The 23,248-nt window shown below is 42.5% G+C and overlaps 2 protein-coding genes across 2 annotated transcripts in view; one reads left to right on the forward strand and one right to left on the reverse strand.

Annotated features, from left to right (window-relative positions):
• Nucleotides 1-806: 806 nt before the first annotated feature.
• Nucleotides 807-23,248, reverse strand: part of LOC121571145 (activated CDC42 kinase 1-like) — a 26,676-nt gene continuing 4,234 nt past the window's right edge. Inside the window, exons 2-15 of the mRNA XM_041882462.2 lie at nucleotides 13,094-13,278; nucleotides 12,596-12,666; nucleotides 12,291-12,488; nucleotides 11,826-11,978; nucleotides 11,406-11,536; nucleotides 11,010-11,156; nucleotides 10,707-10,833; nucleotides 10,311-10,457; nucleotides 6,551-6,645; nucleotides 5,909-6,130; nucleotides 4,289-4,362; nucleotides 3,573-4,084; nucleotides 3,381-3,476; nucleotides 807-1,978 (exon numbers count right to left, since the gene is read on the reverse strand). Coding sequence (XP_041738396.2) covers nucleotides 1,775-1,978; nucleotides 3,381-3,476; nucleotides 3,573-4,084; nucleotides 4,289-4,362; nucleotides 5,909-6,130; nucleotides 6,551-6,645; nucleotides 10,311-10,457; nucleotides 10,707-10,833; nucleotides 11,010-11,156; nucleotides 11,406-11,536; nucleotides 11,826-11,978; nucleotides 12,291-12,488; nucleotides 12,596-12,666; nucleotides 13,094-13,256 — 2,340 coding nt within the window. The 5' untranslated portion in view covers nucleotides 13,257-13,278 and the 3' untranslated portion in view covers nucleotides 807-1,774. The remainder of the gene's footprint in view (nucleotides 1,979-3,380; nucleotides 3,477-3,572; nucleotides 4,085-4,288; nucleotides 4,363-5,908; nucleotides 6,131-6,550; nucleotides 6,646-10,310; nucleotides 10,458-10,706; nucleotides 10,834-11,009; nucleotides 11,157-11,405; nucleotides 11,537-11,825; nucleotides 11,979-12,290; nucleotides 12,489-12,595; nucleotides 12,667-13,093; nucleotides 13,279-23,248) is intronic.
• Nucleotides 13,255-23,248, forward strand: part of LOC121571019 (probable tRNA (uracil-O(2)-)-methyltransferase) — a 44,024-nt gene continuing 34,030 nt past the window's right edge. The window contains 1 exon segment of the mRNA XM_041882248.1: nucleotides 13,255-13,329. Coding sequence (XP_041738182.1) covers nucleotides 13,255-13,329 — 75 coding nt within the window.

Below are 23,248 nucleotides of genomic sequence, written 5' to 3' on the forward strand. Positions count from 1 at the left end.
AAGGTCCCAGAGTCTGGAGGAAGAGTGGAGAGGCACAGAATCCAAGTTGCTTGAAGTCCAGTGTGAAGTTTCCACAGTCAGTGATGATTTGGGGAGCCATGTCATCTTCTGGTGTTGGTCCACTGTGTTTCATCAAGTCCAAAGTCAACTCAGCCATCTACCAGGAAATGTTAGAGCACTTCATGCTTCCTTTTTTTTTTTTTTGTGATCCAATTGACATTTTAGTCATTTAGCAGACACTCTTATCCAGAGCGACTTACAATTAGGGAGTGCATACATTTTTCATACTGGCCCCCCGTGACAAGCTTTATGGAGATGCTGATTTCATTTTCCAGCAGGACTTGGCACCTGCCAACACTGCCAAAGGTCCCAATACCTGGATCAATGACCGTGGGATTACTGTTCTTGATTGGCCAGCAAACTCGCCTGATCTGGACCCCATAGAGAATTTATGGGTTATTGTCAAGAGGACGATGAAACACGAGACCCAACAATGCAGACGAGCTGAAGGCCGCTAACGAAGCAACCTGGGCTTCCATAACACCTCAGCAGTGCCACAGGCTGATCGACTCCATACCATCCGCATAGATGCAGTGATTCATGCAAAAGGAGCCCCAACCAAGTACTGACTACATGTACAAGAACATACTTTTCAGAAGGCCGACATGTCTGTATTAAATTTCCTTTTTTCACTGCTCTTATGTCATATTCCCATTTTCTGAGATACTGAATTTGGGGTTTTCATGAGCTGTAAGCCGTAATCATCAAGATTAAAATAAATACAGGCTTGAACTATTTCACTTTTTGTGTAATTAATCCACGATATGAGTTTCACTTTGTCAATTGAATTATTGAAATTACTTAACTTTTCCACAATATTCTAATGTATTGAGCTGCACCTGTATGTCGGCTCAATGGGAAATTGTCTTGTGGTTTCAAAGCATGATCAATTAGTTTTTTTGTAATTGTGAATCTCAATTACACAGATTCGTGCTTGATTTTAAAGAGGTCCTGGTTGACGGTTCAAACCTCATACCTTGTTGTTTTTTGCACATTCATTTTCCCGAACCCAAAATAGTAGTGGCAGAGTGCCAGGGGAGCCTGAAAGGAGTAAGGCAGGTTCACGACATAAGGGAGGCGTTCTCATTACTCCCATCTTGCTGGAAGCATGCTGAAGTACAGGTTAACATAAGGCCACCTCCCTCCATAGTGGTGTTAGATTCTCCAGCCCCGTGTGACCAGCTCCTGCTGTAGTTTTATAGACAGCATAATGTGAAGCTTACAACCCTCAACGAAAGAGGTCAATAAGGAAGTCAAAGCAGTGAGAAATCCCAAACACTTCCTGTGAAAGGAAATGACATCACACTGTGTACCCTCTTGATTCTACAACATCCCAGCTGTACTGACTTCGTGTAGAATTGAGGGGCATGAGCCACATGTACACCACTAGCTCATGCACATTTTGTATCAACAATTTAGTCAACAAATATAATCAAAGTTAATACAATATATACAAATTCATCATGATACAACTATTTTTGAGAACAGAGGATGTGGCAGTTTGTCACTTCGTTAAAAAAAATACTGTTAACAGAACTGTAAAAAATGATAAAAATAGTATTTTGGAGGACTGTAATGTCTATGGTTCACTCCATATATATTCAATTCCTTTTGCATCCTCCTCCCATCTATTCAATTCCTAAAATTCCTTGTCAGTTCCTCTTAAATGTTGTAAAGATTTCTTGTTTCCAGTATTCCTCCTTCCCTGCACCTCTCATACTCCTCCTTGTCTCTCCATGGCAGCAGGGGATGCCTCTCTCTCTCCGTCCCTCCTCTTCCTCTCTCCTCCTCCAGTCCTGTCCTCCCGTACCATTCTGATCAGGTAGCGACTGGCCTGCTCTAGATCCCACTGGTAGCGGGACAGGATCATGGCGCAGTGGTCACGAGAACACAGACTCAGAGAGTACAGGTGCTCCATCTGAGAGGGAAGGAGAGAGAAGAAAAGAGAGAGAGGAGTGAGCACAAGGTTGGGGCATCATATTTAGTATTAATTACAAACACAGCTGATCCAAATACTTTTTTTTTTTTTTTTAGGGGGTAGATCAGCTTTAATATTGCAGATAGATTGTAACTTCCATTAATGTAATTGTCTGCATCACTTCAAATCCCCCATATGTTTTTTTCTCTCATATATATATATATATATATATATATATATATATATATATTATACATACATATATAATATACATACATACACATCCTTTATTAAAATATATTTCCCTTTATTACTTTCCAACCCCACCACCCCTCCCCTAATTGGAGTAAACTAGTGAACAACAATGCTTAGGCCTCTACTTCCAGCTTATTCATACTATATACATTTTATGGACACAGTCAATTCTACAATAATTATATTTTGTTTGTTTTTACTCCTGAACTTCCTCTACCCTCAACCTTCTATGATCATTTTCATGATGTCCATCCGGTTTGCTTCTATATTCCATATCTTTCTAACTGTGCTCTTTCACAAAAGCTCTGAACCTATAACCTATATACTTATTATGGACACAGTATGCTTTACATTAGTTATCTTGTTATTAGTTGTTATTAGTCCCATCCTTCAACTCCATTCAACACCTCCCATCTATCTCTTAACACCATCCATATTGGATTTCTATTTGCCATATTTTTCAACTGTACTGTGATGTTTTACAAAAGTTAGGAACCCTTCTATTCTCATTGTTTCTACAGATTGTAAATTGAGAATATTTTTTTTTGCTAAAAGTATTATTATATTATTGATCGATTGACTATGACTTTTCAGATCACCCAGTAGTGCTATCTGCAGGGTTAGCTCCAGGTAAATATTGCAATCCTTTAGCCATTCCTGGACCTGTGTCCAAAAACAAGCTACAAATGGACAGTACCAAAACAAATGATCTAATGATTCTGTCTCTTCGCAGCAAAATCTTGTATAATAATTTAAATTGAAAAATTCGAAGTTTTGAATCCGGCGTCGTTTTGCGTATCAGTTCATAAACACTATGCCATGGAATCGGTACGTCAAAAATCTATTCCGAACTATTTTGCAATCTATTTGGGACGGCTGTCAATCCTTTGGTCCTTAAATGAAATTGGTATACTTTTTTATTTATCACAATTTTCTTTAACCAATTATGTTCTTTAATGCAGGGCCGACAGACAAGTTCCTTACTCTTTCCTCTTCCATTTTCGCAGTAATGCTGCAATTATTTGGTTGTAATACCTAATTTTTGTATTCTTAGTAAACTACGTTGCTCAATGGAGAATACATTTTAAGTATATGTAAATAAAATATGCATTATTACATAAGAATTATAAGAGAAATTCTGTCTCACCTTGAGTTGTTGCTGGGCCCTTATAGGGTTCCACTCATTGCGGCGAAGTGCGTTCCGAACCTCCTCATTGGTCACTCCATGCACTGCCTCCATGACCTGACCAATCAGAATACCTTAGTATGTTAGACCAATTAAAAGAGCCTGAATTGTCTTAAGACCTCAAGAACTAAAGACCATACATCCATTCCATACCTGTGCTATGACGGCTTCCCTGGTGCGTTGCACATGAGGCGGGTACCTCTCCCTCTCTCGTTCCCTCACCACCCTCTCCTTTTCTTGATCCCTCTCCTTGTTCCCATAGTCATCCAGTGCTGGTGTTGACCGTGCCATGTGGGCCATCTTGCCCAGATTACTTCCCCCCATGGTCTGCGGTGGTTGAGGCTGGGCTGGCTGTAGCATCTGCTGCTGCGGATGTGTTGGAGGCTGTGGAGGCCACAAGGTGCCTGGGACTGGATTTGCAGTAGGCCTCTGATCTCGGATCATCACCTGGGGGATCTTGAAGCGTTTGAGGTTGGGCAGGGGCGGGCGAGGCGGGGGGTTGATGCTGGCCTCGCTGAACCTACGGGGGTCCTGCTGCATCACCGTGCTGCGGGCCACCATGGCACTGGGGACGGGTCCACGACGGGGGTCCACCCTGACCCCTACTACCGTCTGAATCCTGCTCTGGGGATCGCTCAGGACAGACTCCAGACTCCTGGACATACCTGGGGACAGAGGGATAGTTCTATTAAACACATTTATTTATTTTGTACAAAACATGTACAGTATACAGCATGTGTGGGGGGGGGGGGGGGTTGTCCCTAGTTGGTATCGAAATTGCGACCCTTTGCTCTCGATGCCAGTAGAAGATGGAGAACATGTTAGTATCAGCCATATGTTGATCAAAGAGCTCTGCTTGACGTCGTTACCTGACATTTTCTGTAAGTTGGAGCCCTCCTCCTCTCTAGCTCTGTTTGCTGGGCCGCTCCTCCAGGTTACGCTCCTGAAAAGGTCAGATAACAAAACACAGGTAAATACACACTGATCATGGGCAATGTTCCCTCTAAGCTGTGCGCGGGCCGCAGCTCCCCCGGGACTGCTGTGCAGAAGAAATATCAGCTCGTGCAGAGAAGCACGAGATTCAACTTTCTAGAGTTTTCCCCATTAGTTAACACTATCAACGTTTCCCTTTTCTGATGGACTTGTGATCGAATCAACGCAATATTAGCCACTTTCAATGCACCGAAACAAAACGAACTATGCAAGACTTAGTATGCAAAACTAACTATGCAAGAGATGTTGTTGTAGGCAGAACACATCGGAGTAGGATTCTATTGCATTGACAGGCACGACTCAGGCCCGTACTCTACACAGACCGTTGCGCAATAACGAATCAGAGCTGCAGTAGGCCTATAAACAAATAGACAATTGCCATATATGGATCAGTGCCATTCACTTTGAACTGGACTGTGTTTATAGCATGAGCGGTCGTGAGTAGATGCGCTTGTTTTGAGATCAAAGCGAGAGCTGCATGTAGCCAGGTGTGCACATTGTTAATATCCTTTGCTAGTTAGTGAATTATTAGCCCAGTTATTGATAATGTGTAGTCAGCAATAGGGGAGTGATTGCTTCCTACAAGAGCACTAAACTTTGAAAAGCGAGTCAGGTAAAGAGATTTTTTTTGTCTTAAAGGGGCAGTGTTGTATTTTGAGACAGGCTTGAATAAGCTAAGTAGACTAGGCAGAGGGTAGCATAATTTGTCTGATTCTCTGTAATAATGATTGGGAATAATGATGCATTTTATTTTGTAAAGTGGATTCTTGCATCAAACAACAACATTTTGAGTCACCTTGTCTGAAGGACAAGTGGGTAAACAGGTTAATGTCAAGCCCTGCATGTAGGCCTACATTGAACACCACACATTGGCTGCATCTGTAGGCTGAACGAGCTATTTCCATGTTAAAATGTTATGGGATGCATTTTCTCCATTGTTTTTGATGGTAGGCCACTCTGGTAGGCCTACATTATGATTAAATAGCCACAGTAGCCTACTTGGCCACTGTTAAAACTGTAACTTAAAGCGGGTACAGCCTCAGTGTTCACAGTAAACGCGCGTTGGAAGTTGCACAGAATTTTCACAACATTCAAGTTTGCGCTCAGCAGACCTGAAATTTGCTCAGTGATGAAAATTGTAGAGGGAACATTGGTCATGGGCCATAGGATGTACACTCAAAGGTTTAAAGTCATACTACATTCATCATATAGCTATGGGTTGGGTAGGTTGTTACATTACCTCATGGTGGAATGTTTACAAAAGAAAACTGCTGAATACTAAGTGGAAAGCTATCAAGTTTGGAGGTAGGTGGTTAATTCACCAGCTAAGACCCTCCTGCAGTCGGTTTCTGCCTTAACTAACTCGTCATTGTCAAACATTGCAAGAAAACAGCGCTGTTGAATGCAGGAACCAAGTATAGCATACAACATGATTAAAGCCCAGCAGCAAAACATTATCCAAGCCTTATCGAAACCTAATTCAAAACTTGACTGACTCATCGAGGCGCTCCGGGGTGCCCCAGCTGCGGTCGGTGTGGGTGTCTCCATGCCCTGTGTGCTGCAGACTGCCCCTCAGAGGGGGAGAGATGAGGCTGGAGGCAGAAGGACCAGGGGCAGCAGGAGGAGCAGGGGAGCTGCTGGGGGCAGCCAGGCTCGGGGGGAACCAGCCCACTGTCAGGGTCCTCTGGTTCTGACCCTTCCACTCACACAGCTCCAGACTACAGGAGAACAATCACATTAAGAAACCAGTGAATATCATACAATTTCAACCAATGATTTATAACTGTTTATACTGACTTATAGACTAACTAAAAATATCAACTGCTCATAAATCCTTAACCACCCTCTTGACACAATTTTACAAAAGTCCCTGCATAATGTAAATTGTTAGCCAAGTTAATAAAAGGAGAGAGAGCGTAGTGTAATTGTAAGATTCTCGTGATAAAGATTTTGATAATACCCCCCCTCTCAAGAATTACCACAAGGGGGCAAGAATGTGAGGATTAGGGTTAACAGTCAAATCAGGGTTGGAATGCAGTTCAAGAGTGGAGCTCTTTGAAGGAACAGGTTTAACGAATGAACCCCTCTTTCTTTATGTCCATAAATGTTTCCCTTCTTCCCATCCCCCCCTCTCTCACCCATGGTCTATGACAGTCACTAGGTCTTTGGACAGCAGAGTGAGTTTCCTAGGTTCCGCAAAGTCCCTCACAGCACGCACCTCCATAGGCTGAGCCTGGATAGAGGGAGGAGGGGAGGGGAAAACCATTTAAGTCCGTCTCAAAGTGAAATTGCCCTGTATTTTGGTCACTGCCGACATGCTTAAAAAGTAAACATGTTTATGAACCACTGGATTAGAGCAGGGTTTCCCAAACTCAGTCCTGGGGCCCCCCCTGGGTGCACGTTTTGGTTTTTGCCCTAGCACTACACAGCGGATTCAAATAACCAACTTATCATTAAAGATTTGATTATTTGAATAAGCTGTGTAGTGCTAGGACAAAAAACAAGACATGGGGCCCAGGACCGACTTTGGGAAACACTGGACTAGAATGTATTATGTGAGTATAATGTAAATGTTAGTATGTATGTATATATATATAACTTTTGACCAGTAGTGAGTGAGTGAGTTATATATATATATATATATACATACACACACACACACACACACACACACACACATACACACACATCCGGTCAAAAGTTTTAGAACACCTACTCATTCAAGGATTTTTCTATATTTTTTACTAATTTCTACATTGTAAAATAATAGTGAAGACATCAAAATAACACATTTGGAATCATGTAGTAACCAAAAAAAGTGTTAAACAAATCAAAATATAGAGATTCTTCAAATAGCCACCCTTCGCCTTGATGACAGCTTTGCACTCTCTTGGCATTGTCTCAACGAGCTTCACCTAGAATGCTTTTCCAACAGTCCACATATGCTGAGCACTTGTCTGCTGCTTTTCCTTCACTCTGCGGTCCAACTCATCCCAAACCATCTCAATTTGGTTGAGGTCAGGGGATTGTGGAGGCCAGGTCATCTGATGCAGCACTCCATCACTCTCCTTCTTGGTAAAATAGCCCTTACACAGCCTGGAGGTGTGTTGGGTCATTGTCCTGTTGAAAAACAAATGATAGTCCCACTAAGCCCAAACCAGATTGGATGGCGTATTGCTGCAGAATGCTGTGGTAGCCATGCTGGTTAAGTGTGCCTTGAATTCTAAATAAATCACAGACAGTGTCACCAGCAAAGCACCCCCACACCTCCTCCTCCATGCTTCACGGTGGGAAATACACACGCGAAGTTTATCTCTTCATCCACATTGCGTCTCACAAAGACACAGCGGTTGGAACCAAAAATCTCAAATTTGGACTCCAGACCAAAGGACACATTTCCACCAGTCTAATGTCCATTGCTCGTGTTTCTTGGCCCAAGCAGGTCTCTTCTTCTTTTTGGTGTCCTTTAGTAGTGGTTTCTTTGCAGCAATTCGACTATGAAGGCCTGATTCACACAGTGCCCTCTGAACAGTTGATGTTGAGATGTGTCTGTTACTTGAACTCTGTGAAGCATTTATTTGGGCTGCAATTTCTGAGGCTGGTAACTCTAATGAACTTATCCTCTGCAGCAGAGGTAACTCTGGGTCTTCCATTCCTGTGGCAGTCCTCATGAGAGCCAGTTTCATCATAGCGCTTGATGGTTTTTGCGACTGCAAGAACTTTCAAAGTTCTTGAGATTTTACGTATTGACTGACCTTCATGTCTTAAAGTAATGATGGACTGTCGTTTCTCTTCGCTTTTTTGAGCTGTTCTTGCCATAATATGGACTTGGTCTTTTACCAAGTAGGGCTATCTTCTGTATACCCCCCTACCTTGTCACAACACAACTGATTGGCTCAAACGCATTAAGAAGGAAATAAATTCCACTAATTTAATTTTAAGAAGGCACACCTGTTCATTGAAATGCATTCCAGGTGACTACCTCATGAAGCTGGTTGAGAGAATGCCAAGAGTGTGCAAAGCTGTCATCAAGGCAAAGGGTGGCTATTTGATGAATCTCAAATATAAAATATATTTTTATTTGTTTAACACTTTTTTGGTTACACTATGAAATACAATGTAGAAAATAGTAAAAAATTAAGAAAAACCCTTGAATGAGTTGGTGTGTCCAAACTTTTCACTGGTTATGTATGTATGTATGTATGTATGTATGTATGTATGTATGTATGTATGTATGTATGTATGTATGTATGTATGTATGTATGTATGTACAGTGGGGAGAACAAGTATTTGATACACTGCCAATTTTGCAGGTTTTCTTACTTACAAAGCATGTAGAGGTCTGTAATTTTTATCATAGGTACACTTCAACTGTGAGAGACGGAATCTAAAACAAAAATCCAGAAAATCACATTGTATGATTTTTAAGTAATTAATTTGCATTTTATTGCAGGACATAAGTATTTGATCACCTACCAACCAGTAAGAATTCCGGCTCTCACAGACCTGTTAGTTTTTCTTTAAGAAGCCCTCCTGTTCTCCACTCTTTACCTGTATTAACTGCACCTGTTTGAACTCGTTACCTGTATAAAAGACACCTGTCCACACACTCAATCAAACAGACTCCAACCTCTCCACAATGGCCAAGATCAGAGAGCTGTGTAAGGACATCAGGGATATAAGTGTAGACCTGCACAAGGCTGGGATAGGCTACAGGACAATAGGCAAGCAGCTTGGTGAGAAGGCAACAACTGTTGGCGCAATTATTAGAAAATGGAAGAAGTTCAAGATGACGGTCAATCACCCTCGGTCTGGGGCTCCATGCAAGATCTCACCTCGTGTGGCATCAATGATCATGAGGAAGGTGAGGGATCAGCCCAGAACTACACGGCAGGACCTGGTCAATGACCTGAAGAGAGCTGGGACCACAGTCTCAAAGAAAACCCTTAGTAACACACTACGCCGTCATGGATTAAAATCCTGCAGCGCACGCAAGGTCCCCTGCTCAAGCCAGCGCATGTCCAGGCCCGTCTGAAGTTTGCCAATGACCATCTGGATGATCCAGAGGAGGAATGGGAGAAGGTCATGTGGTCTGATGAGAGAAAAATAGAGCTTTTTGGTCTAAACTCCACTCGCCGTGTTTGGAGGAAGAAGAAGGATGAGTACAACCCCAAGAACACCATCCCAACCGTGAAGCATGGAGGTGGAAACATCATTCTTTGGGGATGCTTTTCTGCAAAGGGGACAGGACGACTGCACCGTATTGAGGGGAGGATAGATGGGGCCATGTATCGCGAGATCTTGGCCAACAACCTCCTTCCCTCAGTAAGAGCATTGAAGATGGGTCGTGGCTGGGTCTTCCAGCATGACAACGACCCGAAACACACAGCCAGGGCAACTAAGGAGTGGCTCCGTAAGAAGCATCTCAAGGTCCTGGAGTGGCCTTGCCAGTCTCAAGACCTGAACCCAATAGAACATCTTTGGAGGGAGCTGAAAGTCCGTATTGCCCAGCGACAGCCCCGAAACCTGAAGGATCTGGAGAAGGTCTGTATGGAGGAGTGGGCCAAAATCCCTGCTGCAGTGTGTGCAAACCTGGTCAAGACCTACAGGAAACGTATGATCTCTGTAATTGCAAACAAAGGTTTCTGTACCAAATATTAAGTTCTGCTTTTCTGATGTATCAAATACTTATGTCATGCAATAAAATGCAAATTAATTACTTAAAAATCATACAATGTGATTTTCTGGATTTTTGATAAAAATTACAGACCTCTACATGCTTTGTAAGTAGGAAAACCTGCAAAATCGGCAGTGTATCAAATACTTGTTCTCCCCACTGTATGTATATATATATAGTGTATAATAAATGTACATGGAAATATATGTATAGTGTGTTACCTCTGCTACCAGAGTGGTGAGCTGGGAGAAGGTGGGTCGGTCGGACGGGGTGCAGGCCCAACACTTCCTCATCACAGAGTAGAGTTCCTGAGGACAGTCAGGGGGTCGCTCCATACGCTCTCCCTCCCGCTCCACCCTCCACAGGATCTGAGGAGAGAAAAAAAAGAGAAATGTTTAATGACAAAGACATTGCAATGTAGAGATATTGAATATGTTTGTGGTCACACACAATATTGAACATTTTATTTTGTACAAAGGGCTCAAATATTTCAGAAGTCGCACAAATGCTTGGAGCCTTGACTCCTTGTGAGTCATGGTTCACCTTAAAGTGTTCTACCTACAAGGTGTACAAAACTGTCTCCTCCAGACTCAATTTCTACATTTTTCTACACATACCTGTCTGCCAGATAGCCCCAGCCAAGGCTCCTCACAATAGGTGAACATCTCCCAGAGGAGGACTCCAAACATCCACACGTCAGAGGAGTGGGTGAAGGAGCCCAAACGCAGACTCTCTGGGGCACACCTGGAGGGAGCAAGAGAGAAATGGAATTACTACAAACTGACAATCATTCAGCAAAGAAAATCCCACAGTAGTATTATCTCCACATCGGCTTCCATTAGGTTACACTGCTAAACAATCAATGACTTGTAAATAACATATCCCCCCACAAACTCCTTCATGTTTCCTCCTCAGCTCACCAGGCGAAGGGGATGCGTCTGTGGGCTGTCATCATGTAGTGATCCGTCTCCTGGCTCAGGCCCCTCATCAGCCCAAAGTCCCCGATCTTCACCATCTCCCTGGAGGCCAGCAGAACATTCCGGGCAGCCAGATCCCTGTGAATGAACCTGGGGAAGATATAGCACAGGCACACTTTACCAGCCAAAACCACAAATGATACTGGTTTTCATTGGATAGAAGTGTCTTCATCCGCCTCTGGTCAAATTTGATTGGCTTTCAGGAAATGTCAATCAATTGAGGACTAAATGGATTACGTTGGTCAGAGGAATTGTTTACATTTAGGGTTACAGTAAAGTTAGTGGTTAAACTGGCATATGTGGTTGTAGTCTGTAGAGTGGGACTGTTTCGTGTCTCACCTGCGACCCTCCAGGTACTCCATGCCTGCTGCTATCTGGGTGGCAAAGAGCCAGAGGCGTGCCAGGGGGTACTCGTACTGGCGAGAGCGCAGCGTGTCATATAGGGACCCCAGAGATGCCAGCTCTGTCACCTGGGGGAAGGACAATCAGGTTTTAAAGGGACTTCTTTTATTATGAGGATTTTACATTTTCCCTCAAATTCCCTAAGTGAATTCTTTGATAAACATAACATCAGAATGACCATTGAATGTTTCTTTAAATTTGAATGGCTGTATTTGAATAACCGATCTACCGATTATAATATTAGCCTATTGGGGCCAGGAATGAAAGGAGACAAGATTTCAATGTAGAAATATGAGCAATACTAAATATGTTTTATCCTCCATCTTTCAGAGGATAGAAAGAATATGGCAGTCTCACCATCTTGAAAGGCTGTGTGAGCACCACTCCATAGAGGCGGATGATGTTGGGGTGGTCTAGCGACTGCATGGTGGTCACCTCCTGGAGGAAGTCTGTCAGGGTGTCCGTCTGTCTGGACAGGCTACTCTTCAGAGACTTCACCGCCACAGGCAGCTGTCACGGCAACAGCAAGGAGAAGGGGAAAGATGGATGAGTTAGGTGTACTGATGAATAACATTTGGGATCGATTATAATGCAATTTTCTTTGATCGGGGATATACTGTAATGCAATTTCTATTGATCGGGGATATACTGTAATGCAATTTCTATTGATCTTTTTGAAGATATCTTACCCTGTGTGTCTTCTAAACAGACAACCTAGCTCTGGCTTTTCACTAGTACTGCTGCATATCCACATTCATAATGTTGGACTTGGTGAGTAAAATAAAAAGTTAAATAGTGTCCCACTATTACAAATTCACTCACCACTCTCCCAGTGGGGGTCTGCCACTCTCCCCTCTTCACCACGCCGAAGGAGCCCATGCCCAGCTTCTCCCCCAGAGATAGCTCATTGTCCTGGATCAGACAGGTGAGGGCCCGCCCTCCTGTCTCCTGGCCCTGCCCCTGGCCGGGCCCCACATTGCCCCATTGGTCACCCCCCTCCGGACCACGGCCACTGAAGACCTGGGATAAAAAAATATATATATATATATATAAAAATAAAAATAATACGTTTTACAATTAACAATCTTCAAGGAAATACATTGTGGGGAGTGGTGTACAGGTCTTACCTTGGTTATCCATGACTTTGGCCTCATGGTGATCCTGTAGCGTTGCACAGCCTTCCATAATCTTCTCTGTCCTACATGTCAACAAATACAATTACAATCAGAACAAATGACATTACCATTGATCATACAACAAAATAGATCAACAGCACTTACAATTCATTATTCTACTGTAACCCACTAATCTACTGGTAGTGTCAACATGGAGGATAGTTAGCTGAAGTCGGTTGTGGCAAGATGGTATACAGCTATGATAAAAAAAAAGTTGCATGTTCGTGTTGCGGAGAAGTTTAGCATTTTAGCTAAGACTAACCCTTTTCCTAACCTTAACCTAATTCCCCTAGCCTGCTGCGTTAATTATCCTAACCTGCTGCCTAAGTTCTCCTAATTTGCTATGTAAAGTCACATTAGTCCGTAACTGTATACCATCTGGTGAAAACAGCAAAGCTCTGATACAAATCATTTGGAGGCAACTGTGTTGGAGAAAAATAGAGCACGGACCTGGTTTGCTGATGCCAATCTGTTCTAGGTCAGACTCCTTGACGTAGGTGAAGTGTTCTATGCAGGTGATGTTGAGGCCGTCCCGGACACGCACGTAGAACCTCTCCAACTGGACCTCAGCCAGGAGTTGGTACAGCCACTGAGTGTCCTGGTCCATCAGCATGACCCTACAGGGCACCACAGCACTAGTGGGTTCAAAGGTCAAAGGGTCAGAGAAGATGGAGGGTAAGAGTCACGTAAAGGTGCCGTTTCCGTCGGCCCTAAGAGCTACGCTGGCTGGAATTGCATGAAGTACCAGCGTTAGCCTACTTGCTACCATCATGCTGCCCAAAGTTAAAGAAGGTTGGAAAAATGGAGAGGACAGTGTTTCGCTATCACAGGTGCGTGACCTTTTAAAATAAACAAAAATATTTCTACAAGCAATTGTTACAGCAACAGGAAACTACCTTCAAGAGCTTTTTCCAAATACTGGTGGACTCAACTAACAAAATAATGGATGATCTGACCAGAGAGGTCCAGGACCTTAAGAACAGTTTGCAGTTCTCCCAGGGAGAGGTGGATGTCCTGAAAGAGATTTGCAGCAAGATGACAAACTGTAAGTCCACTCAAGTAGACATCAGCACTGTCTGTGAATCATGAGACCTGGATGGAGTCTGAGGAGAAAGTGAGAAAAATTATCACAAAAAGCTGCAGATGGATCATAGGAAGATTGAGGTTGAGCCCACAGGTCTGGAAAACCTGTAACCAGCCCAGGTGACAGACCTAGGCCAATAGTGGTCAAGTTCCTAAGGTTCAAGAACAAGACGGCTGTTCTGGAGAGAGCCAAGAAAGTGAGAGGAACCAAAATCTTCCTCAACGAGGACTTCTATGAAGCTGTGCGCCAGAGGTGGAAAGAACTTAACCCAGCTATGAAAGCTGCCAGAGAGCGTGGCAGCAACGACAAGCTCATTGTCCACCCTCCCTCCCTAAAGCCTGGGAGGAATGAGAGAGCCACGCTTCAGGGTCAGTAGCTTCACCCACACACACACACACACACACACCACCTGATAAACAATGTATTTATTTGTATTTTACCATAATACAGTGCCTTCAGAAAGTATTTATACCCCATTTACATAAGTATTTCACACCCCTTTGCTATGACACTCCAAATTGAGCTCAGATGGATCCAATTTCCTTTGATCATCCTTTAGATGTCACCAGAGAGAAAGAGGAAGAGAGAAGCCCAATTCGGCAGAAAATCTTTCTCCCTCTAGCAGGTGCTGTTTTTTCGTCATTTTGCCCACCAAGCAAGGAGTTTTTGTATGGTGGTCAATGAGTGTCGAATTTGGTAAACGTAAAAAATATGGTTTATTTGCTACGCAAGGTTTATTTGCTCGAATAGAAGTTTCATAATGCTTAAGTTGTTACGAGTGTACTGATGACATACACTATATATACATAAGTATGTGGACACCCCTTCAAATTAGTGGATTTGGCTATTTCAGCCACACCCGTTGCTGACAGGTGTATAAAATCGAGCACACAGCCATGCAATCTCCATAGACAAACATTGGCAGTAGAATGGCCTTACTGAAGTGCTCAGTGATTTTCAACATGGCACCGTCATAGGATGCCACCTTTCCAACAAGTCAGTTCGTCGAATTTCTGCCCTGCTAGAGCTGCCCCGGTCAAATGTAAGTGCTGTTACTGTGAAGTGGAAACGTCTAGGAGCAACAATGGCGCAGCCGCGAAGTGGTAGGCCACACAAGCTAACAGAACGGGACCACCAAGTGCTAAAGCGCGTAAAAACCGCCTGTCCTCGGTTGCAACACTCACTACAAAGTTCCAAACTGCCTCTGGAAGCAACATCAGCACAATAACTGTTCGTCAGGAGCTTCATGAAATGGATTTCCATGGCCGAGCAGCTGCACACAAGCCTAAGATCACCATGCGCAATGCAAGCGTCGGCTGGAATAGTGTAAAGATCGCTGCCATTGGACTCTGGAGCAGTGGAAACGCATTTTCTGGAGTGATGAATCACGCTTCACCATATAATTTATTTTTTATATTTAATCCATTTGAATTCATGCTGTAACAACAAAATGTGGAATAAGTCAAGTGGTATAAATACTTTCTGAAGTCACCCAGGTAAGGGCTAAGAATAGCCCATATTAATATACAGTTTGTAGCCTTACAAATAAGTTTAATGAAATCACTAACATTGGATAACATTCATATACTGTTCATCTCTGAAACTCACTTAGAGAATTCCTTTGATGCTACAGCAGTAGCAATACAAGGATATAACATCTACAGAAAAGACAGGAATGCCTATGGGGGAGGCGCTGCTGTATATGTTCAGAGACATTACTGTAAAGCTTAGAGAGGATCTCATGTCAAATGTTGTTAAAGTGTTGTGGTTGCAAGTTCACCTGCCTCATCTAAAGCCTATTCTTTTGGGGTGCTGCTATAGACCACCAAGTGCTAACAGTCAGTATTTGGATAATGTGTGTGCAATGCTTGATAGACCTCTGTTAACATCACACACACTATTTTCCGGGTGACCAACTAGATGTCCTCAAGAGGAATATTCTAACTGGGACTAATGCCTGTAATATGACCCAGGTTATCACTCAACCAACTAGAGTGCATACCAATAGTTTTGGATCTGTGACATCCACTTGTATTGATCATATCTTCACTAATGCTGCAGAGCTCTGCTCCAAAGCAATATCAGTTCTCATTGGCTGCAGTGACCATAACATTTAGGCAATAACAAGTAAAGCCAAAGTGCCAAAGTTTGGACCTAAAGTAATGTAAAAGAGATCATACAAAATGTTCTCAGGACTCTTTTGTTGAAGATGTAAAACACATGTATGTTGGTCTGATGTGTATGAGGAAGTGAATCCAGATGCAGCACTGGAAGTATTTGTAAAATTATTCATGCCAGTTGTTGACAAGAATGCATATGTTAAGAAATTAACTGTGAGAACTGTTAGAGCCCACTGGATTGATGATGAATTGAAAAATGGTATTGTTCAAATAAATTATGCAAAAGAGGTGGCAAACAAGTCAGGCTGCTCAGCTGATTGGTTGACATACTGTAAACAGACATTTTGTGACTAAACTTAACAAAAAGAAGAATAAATTATATTACCAAACCAAGATAAAAGACATAAAACACAATGAAAAAATACTTTGGAGTACCTTAAATGATATCATGGGCAGAAAACCCAATTAATCTCCATCGTTCATTGAATTTGATGGGTAATTTATAACAAAACCTTTCGATATTGCCAATCATTTCAATGAATATTTCACTAGTAAAGTGGAAAAACTCAGAAGTGAAATGACAACACTGAACCATCATAATTTTTGTATAAAAGCTTGAATAATGAAAGAGAAGGATTGCTGTTTGAATTTGGTCAAGTTAGTGTGGGAGAGGTGGAAAAACGATTGTTATCCATCAATAATGATAAGCCACCAGGTATAGACAACCATGACAGGAAACTATTGAGATTGGTAGCAGATTGTATTGCCAACCCTATTTGCTATATCTTTAACCAAAACCTAAAGGAGCATGTGTGTCCACCAGCGTGGAAGGAAGCTAAAGTAATTCCACTGCCTAAAAATAGTAAAGCACCCTTTGCTGTCTCTAACAGCCACCCAATCAGTTTTCTGCCTGTTCTTAGTAAACTGATGGAGAGAATTGTGTTTGACCAAATACAATGCTATTTGTCAGAGAACAAGTTAACTACTGAACTTTCAGCATGCATATAGAGAAACACACTCAACTTGTACTATACTGACTCAGATGATAAATGATAAATGGATATTAAGAATAGTTGAGCTGTGTTGTTAGATATCAGTGCAGCCTTTGACGTTATTGATCATAAATTGTTATTGAAAAAACTCACTTGCTATGGCTTCACATCACCTGCCATCACATGGTTGGAGAGTTATTTATCCAATAGAAGCTTCTCTAACATCAGATATGTACAGTGTGGTGTCCGTTAGGGCAGTTGCCTTGGGCCATTACTCTTATCTGTTTGTACAAATTATTTGCCACTGGTCTTACACAAAGCTAGAATGACTATGTATGTGGATGATTCCACACTCTACATGTCCGGTAATATGGTCAAGTGCAGAAAATAAAGATTTAGCAAAACTGCAGCTGGCTCAAAACAGAGCAGCACACCTTGCCCATAACTGCACATCAACAAAATGCATGCCAGTCTTTCCTGGTTGAGGCTTGACAAGAGATTAACTGCTTCTCTTCTAGTTTTTATGAGAAATATTACTGTGACGAAAATTCCAGATCGTATGCATAATCAAATATCATTCAGCTCAGACACCCTTACATACCCCACAAGTCCAAAACAAATTCACGGCAACGCACAGTTTTATACAGCGCAATGATCGCATGGAACTCCCATCTCCAATTACTCAAGCAAACAGCTTGAACAACGGATTAAACAACATCTCATGGAATGGTGGGGACTGTGAGGGGACACACACAGACACACACCTTTTTCAGTTGTATTGTTTGTATTTTTTTTAATTGTATATCGTTGTATTTTAAATTTGTGTAACTGTCCTTTTCTATTAGTGCATCAGCGTTTTGTTACTTGTCATGTTTTGTGCGGACCCCAGGAAGAGTAGTTGCTGCTTCTGCAAAAGCTAATGGGGATCCAAATAAAGTATCAGGATGGTCCGGTTCCATTAGTAGAACAATGCATCCTTCCTTTGTCAAAGTAGTTTCTAACTAGAATGGGTAGGTAAGTAAGAAAGGGTTCCACTACATAGCTTTCACCAGTCCAGTCAGTGATCACCTTAAGGGAGGATGCATTTCAAGCCAATTCCAAGAAACAGCGTAAGCACTGCCTTGTTGCTCATTCCCAGCAGCTACACCAATTGAATATTATGCATAATTCAATTGAGAAGTCACTGATTTTGTTCAGTGGAGGAACATCGGAAGTCAAAGAGCCACAATTCAATAACGAGCCAGCCTGTTTTACCGTAACTATGTTCAAAGTTCACATACCAGCCTCTTCTGGTCGCTATGGACACCCTTAACAAGAATTCAACAATAAAAGTCCTCAGCTGGCGTGCTGTCTAACATAAGAGGGAGCTGAGTGTGACAGTTTTCAGTACCAGCCAAACACTAACAGACCTTTGTTTTGAATCAAATAAACACCATAAAAAACCCTAATGAGCAAATACATTTAACCTGGCACCAAAGTCACAGTGTCAGCTGAATCAAGTTTGTTATATCACGTTTGTTGGGGGAAATCCTATCACCCCTGACAACATGGGACACGTTCACATGGACAAAGAACCAGTTACAGAAACAAAGAGGGTATATAAGAATATAGCAGATGAGGGGAAGGGCGATGATTGAGGAGGAGAATTAACCGATGGAGGACGGGCAGAGAGGGAGGGACAGGAAACAAAGAGATGAAGGTGTGTTAGACAGCCAAGGAAGAAGTGACTCACACAGAGGGATAGGGTAACAGTGGTTTAAATGTGGTGTAGACATAGTAAATGGTATTGAAGAGGAACCAACGCTCTTTCAAGGAACCGTACAGGCATCAACGTCCTAAACCCAGACGTTGAAATGTTAATGTGTGTGTGAATGGGATGGGAGATGTTTTACAAGTCTAACCAGCTGTTTCACATAGTAGTCATGTAGAGAATCACAGGATGCTCTAACACACGAACACTAAAGATATTGTGTGGAATGTGGATAGGTATCACTCAATGCTAATGTGGCATGGCATCTCTTAGAATAAGCCAGTGGGTGTTAATCACTTACAGTCTCACTGTTTACCGCTACCACATATAAAGCTAATCATACCTCAACATTTGTGCCCATCCTTCTGTTCTTAAATCAGGTAACCTATTTTTGCTATTTCTGCTCAGCTCCTACATCACCTTCGAAATAGCATTTCTTGCAGTCTCAAAGCACGAAAGCCCACACGTCTGTTGCTCAGAGACTACTGGAAGTGCATGTTCTTCTCTCTCAGTCTTGATCTCAAAGTTTGCAATTCACAAAGAGGCGTAACCTGTGACTCCAAGCTGCAACTTCCAACAACTACATAACGTCTATCTAACTATACACGTCATTTCATGTCCTTGTCTGTGTGTGGACTTCCGCGTCATGGAATTACCGCCATAAAACACCCACAGAGTTATCAGTAGAGAGAAGGGTGTGAGTCAGAGGCCTCCTCCATTCCTGTGTCAACTACTCTGGGAAACACTAACCAGTTATCTCACATAAACTGTCTGACATAGGAGATATAACATGTGTATGTCTATGTCCTAGCTGATGATGGGTACCTGAAGTGGGTCCAGACTATAGCTTTGCTAACAAATGAAGACCATATACATTTTGTATTTTCACAGACAGACAGAAACGCATTGATGCAGATAGACGCAAGAAGGGGCTAGCCCGGACAAGCACTTTTCCTGTCAAAACACATTCCCAAGGACAACTCCCATCCCCACACCCAACTATCTCATGAGAGACACAATCCTGTGCCAATTCTGCAGTAAAGACACGTGAGCAACCAAACACAGGTCATTTCTCACACATGCCATTGCTTTGAGGTCATTCAGCTTTATGTACACAGGAATACATCTTTAACCCACTCAGCGACTGAATAATCATAGGATGAGTGTGAGGAGAGAGAGGTAGCTATAGGGTTTGGGTCTATTTGCTCTTCCATGAAGGATTTGGGAGGCTTTGTTTACATTTGAGGATATGTCTTTTGGTGCTGGCTGGGTGGGTGCACTCAAGATCAATTGAGACCAACTAATGTGGTAACTAGTAACCTAACGGGGTAACCAGTAACATAAGCATTTCGCTGCACCTGCCATAAAACCTTCAAATCGGTGTATGCTACCAATAAACTTTGATTTGATAACTGGAAAAGTCTGAAAACCCACTGGACACATAATCCCTGATAAACTGGGATTCTAACAAAAAGAAAGTTTGACAAAGCTTAATGATAACACAATAAACGTGTATAACGTCTCCTTATAGAGAAGGGCTCTTGTAACAGAATGCATGGTCTGACTGACTCAGTCTGAGTCATAACACCACTAATCTACATCAGTCAACAAAGGGAGTGCCTTCAAGCAATCTGTGAGTAGCCTGAAAGTTGAGTAATTATTTCAGAGAGAGAGAAGAGAGACAGAGATTATATAATATATATATAGTGAGGGAAACAAGTATTTGATCCCCTGCTGATTTTGTACGTTTGCCCACTGACAAAGAAATTATCAGTCTATAATTTTAATGGTAGGTTTATTTGAACAGTGAGAGACAGAATAACAACAAAAAAATCCAGAAAAACGCATGTCAAAAATGTTATAAATTGATTTGCATTTTAAATGAGGGAAATAAGTATTTGACCCCCTCTCAATCAGAAAGATTTCTGGCTCCCACGTGCCTTTTATACAGGTAACGAGTTGAGATTAGGAGCACACTCGATTACAAACTCTCCACCATGGCCAAGACCAAAGAGCTCTCCAAGGATGTCAGGGACAAGATTGTAGACCTACACAAGGCTGGAATGGGCTACAAGACCATTGCCAAGCAGCTTGGTGAGAAGGTGACAACAGTTGGGGCGATTATTCGCAAATGGAAGAAACACAAAAGAACTGTCAATCTCCCTCAGCCTGGTGCTCCATGCAAGATCTCACCTCGTGGAGTTGCAATGATCATGAGAACGGTGAGGAATCAGCCCAGAACTACACGGGAGAATCTTGTCAATGAACTCAAGGCAGCTGGGACCATAGTCACCAAGAAATCAATTGGTAACACACTACGCCGTGAAGGACTGAAATCCTGCAGCGCCCGCAAGGTCACCCTGCTCAAGAAAGCACATATACAGGGCCGTCTGAAGTTTGCCAATTAACATCTGAATGATTCAGAGGAGAACTGGTTGAAAGTGTTGTGGTCAGATGAGACCAAAATCGAGCTCTTTGGCATCAACTCAACTCGCCGTGTTTGGAGGAGGAGGAATGCTGCCTATGACCCCAAGAACACCATCCCCACCGTCAAACATGGAGGTGGAAACATTATGCTTTGGGGGTGTTTTTCTGCTAAGGGCACAGGACAACTTCACCGCATCAAAGGGACGATGGACAGGGCCATGTACCGTCAAATCTTGGGTGAGAACCTCCTTCCCTCAGCCAGGGCATTGAAAATGGGTCGTGGATGGATATTCCAGCATGACAATGACCCAAAACACACGGCCAAGGCAACAAAGGAGTGGCTCAAGAAGTAGCACATTAAGGTCCTGGAGTGGCCTAGCCAGTCTCCAGACCTTAATCCCATAGAAAATCTGTGGAGGGAGCTGAAGGTTCGAGTTGCCAAATGTCAGCCTCGAAACCTTAATGACTTGGAGAAGATCTGCAAAGACGAGTGGAACAAAATCCCTCCTGAGATGTGTGCAAACCTGGTGGCCAACTACAAGAAACGTCTGACCTCTGTGACCAACAAGGGTTTTGCCACCAAGTACTAAGTCATGTTTTGCAGAGTGGTCAAATACTTATTTCCCTCAATGCAAATCAATTAATAACATTTTTGACATGCGTTTTTCTGGATTTTTTTGTTGTTATTCTGTCTCTCACTGTCCAAATAAACCTAGCATTACAATTATAGACTGATCATGTCTTTGTCAGTGGGCAAACATACAAAATCAGCAGGGGATCAAATACTTTTTTCCCTCACTGTATGTATGTATGTATTATGTATGTATGTATGTATGTATGTATGTATGTATGTATGTATGTATGTATGTATGTATATATATATATATATATATATATATATATATATATATATATATGTATATATATATATATATATATATATATATATACAGTGGGGAAAAAAAGTATTTAGTCAGCCACCAATTGTGCAAGTTCTCCCACTTAAAAAGATGAGAGAGGCCTGTAATTTTCATCATAGGTACACGTCAACTATGACAGACAAATTGAGGGAAAAAAATCCAGAAACTCACATTGTAGGATTTTTAATGAATTTATTTGCAAATTATGGTGGAAAATAAGTATTTGGTCACCTACAAACAAGCAAGATTTCTGGCTCTCACAGACCTATAACTTCTTCTTTAAGAGGCTCCTCTGTCCTCCACTCGTTACCTGTATTAATGGCACCTGTTTGAACTTGTTATCAGTATAAAAGACACCTGTCCACAACCTCAAACAGTCACACTCCAAACTCCACTATGGCCAAGACCAAAGAGCTGTCAAAGGACACCAGAAACAAATTTGTAGACCTGCACCAGGCTGGGAAGACTGAATCTGCAATAGGTAAGCAGCTTGGTTTGAAGAAATCAACTGTGGGAGCAATTATTAGGAAATGGAAGACATACAAGACCACTGATAATCTCCCTCGATCTGGGGCTCCACGCAAGATCTCACCCAATGGGGTCAAAATGATCACAAGAACGGTGAGCAAAAATCCCAGAACCACACGGGGGGACCTAGTGAATGACCTGCAGAGAGCTGGGACCAAAGTAACAAAGCCTACCATCAGTAACACACTACGCCGCTAGGGACACAAATACTGCAGTGCCAGACGTGTCCCCCTGCTTATGCCAGGCCCGTCTGAAGTTTGCTAGAGTGCATTTGGATGATCCAGAAGAGGATTGGGAGATGTCATATGGTCAGATTAAACCAAAATAGAACTTTTTGGTAAAAACTCAACTCGTCGTGTTTGGAGGACAAAGAATGCTGAGTTGCATCCAAAGAACACCATACCTACTGTGAAGCATGGGGGTGGAAACATCATGCTTTGGGGCTGTTTTTCTGCAAAGAGACCAGGACGACTGATCCGTGTAAAGGAAAGAATGAATGGGGCCATGTATCGTGAGATTTTGAGTGAAAACCTCCTTCCATCAGCAAGGGCATTGAAGATGAAACGTGGCTGGGTCTTTCAGCATGACAATGATCCCAAACACACCGCCCGGGCAACGAAGGAGTGGCTTCGTAAGAAGCATTTCAAGGTCCTGGAGTGGCCTAGCCAGTCTCCAGATCTCAACCCCATAGAAAATATTTGGGGGAGTTGAAAGTCCGTGTTGCCCAGCGACAGCCCCAAAACATCACTGCTCTAGAGGAGATCTGCATGGAGGAATGGGCCAA

This window comes from Coregonus clupeaformis, chromosome 8 (genome assembly GCF_020615455.1).
Source record: "Coregonus clupeaformis isolate EN_2021a chromosome 8, ASM2061545v1, whole genome shotgun sequence".
NCBI classification, from domain to species: Eukaryota; Metazoa; Chordata; class Actinopteri; order Salmoniformes; family Salmonidae; genus Coregonus; species Coregonus clupeaformis.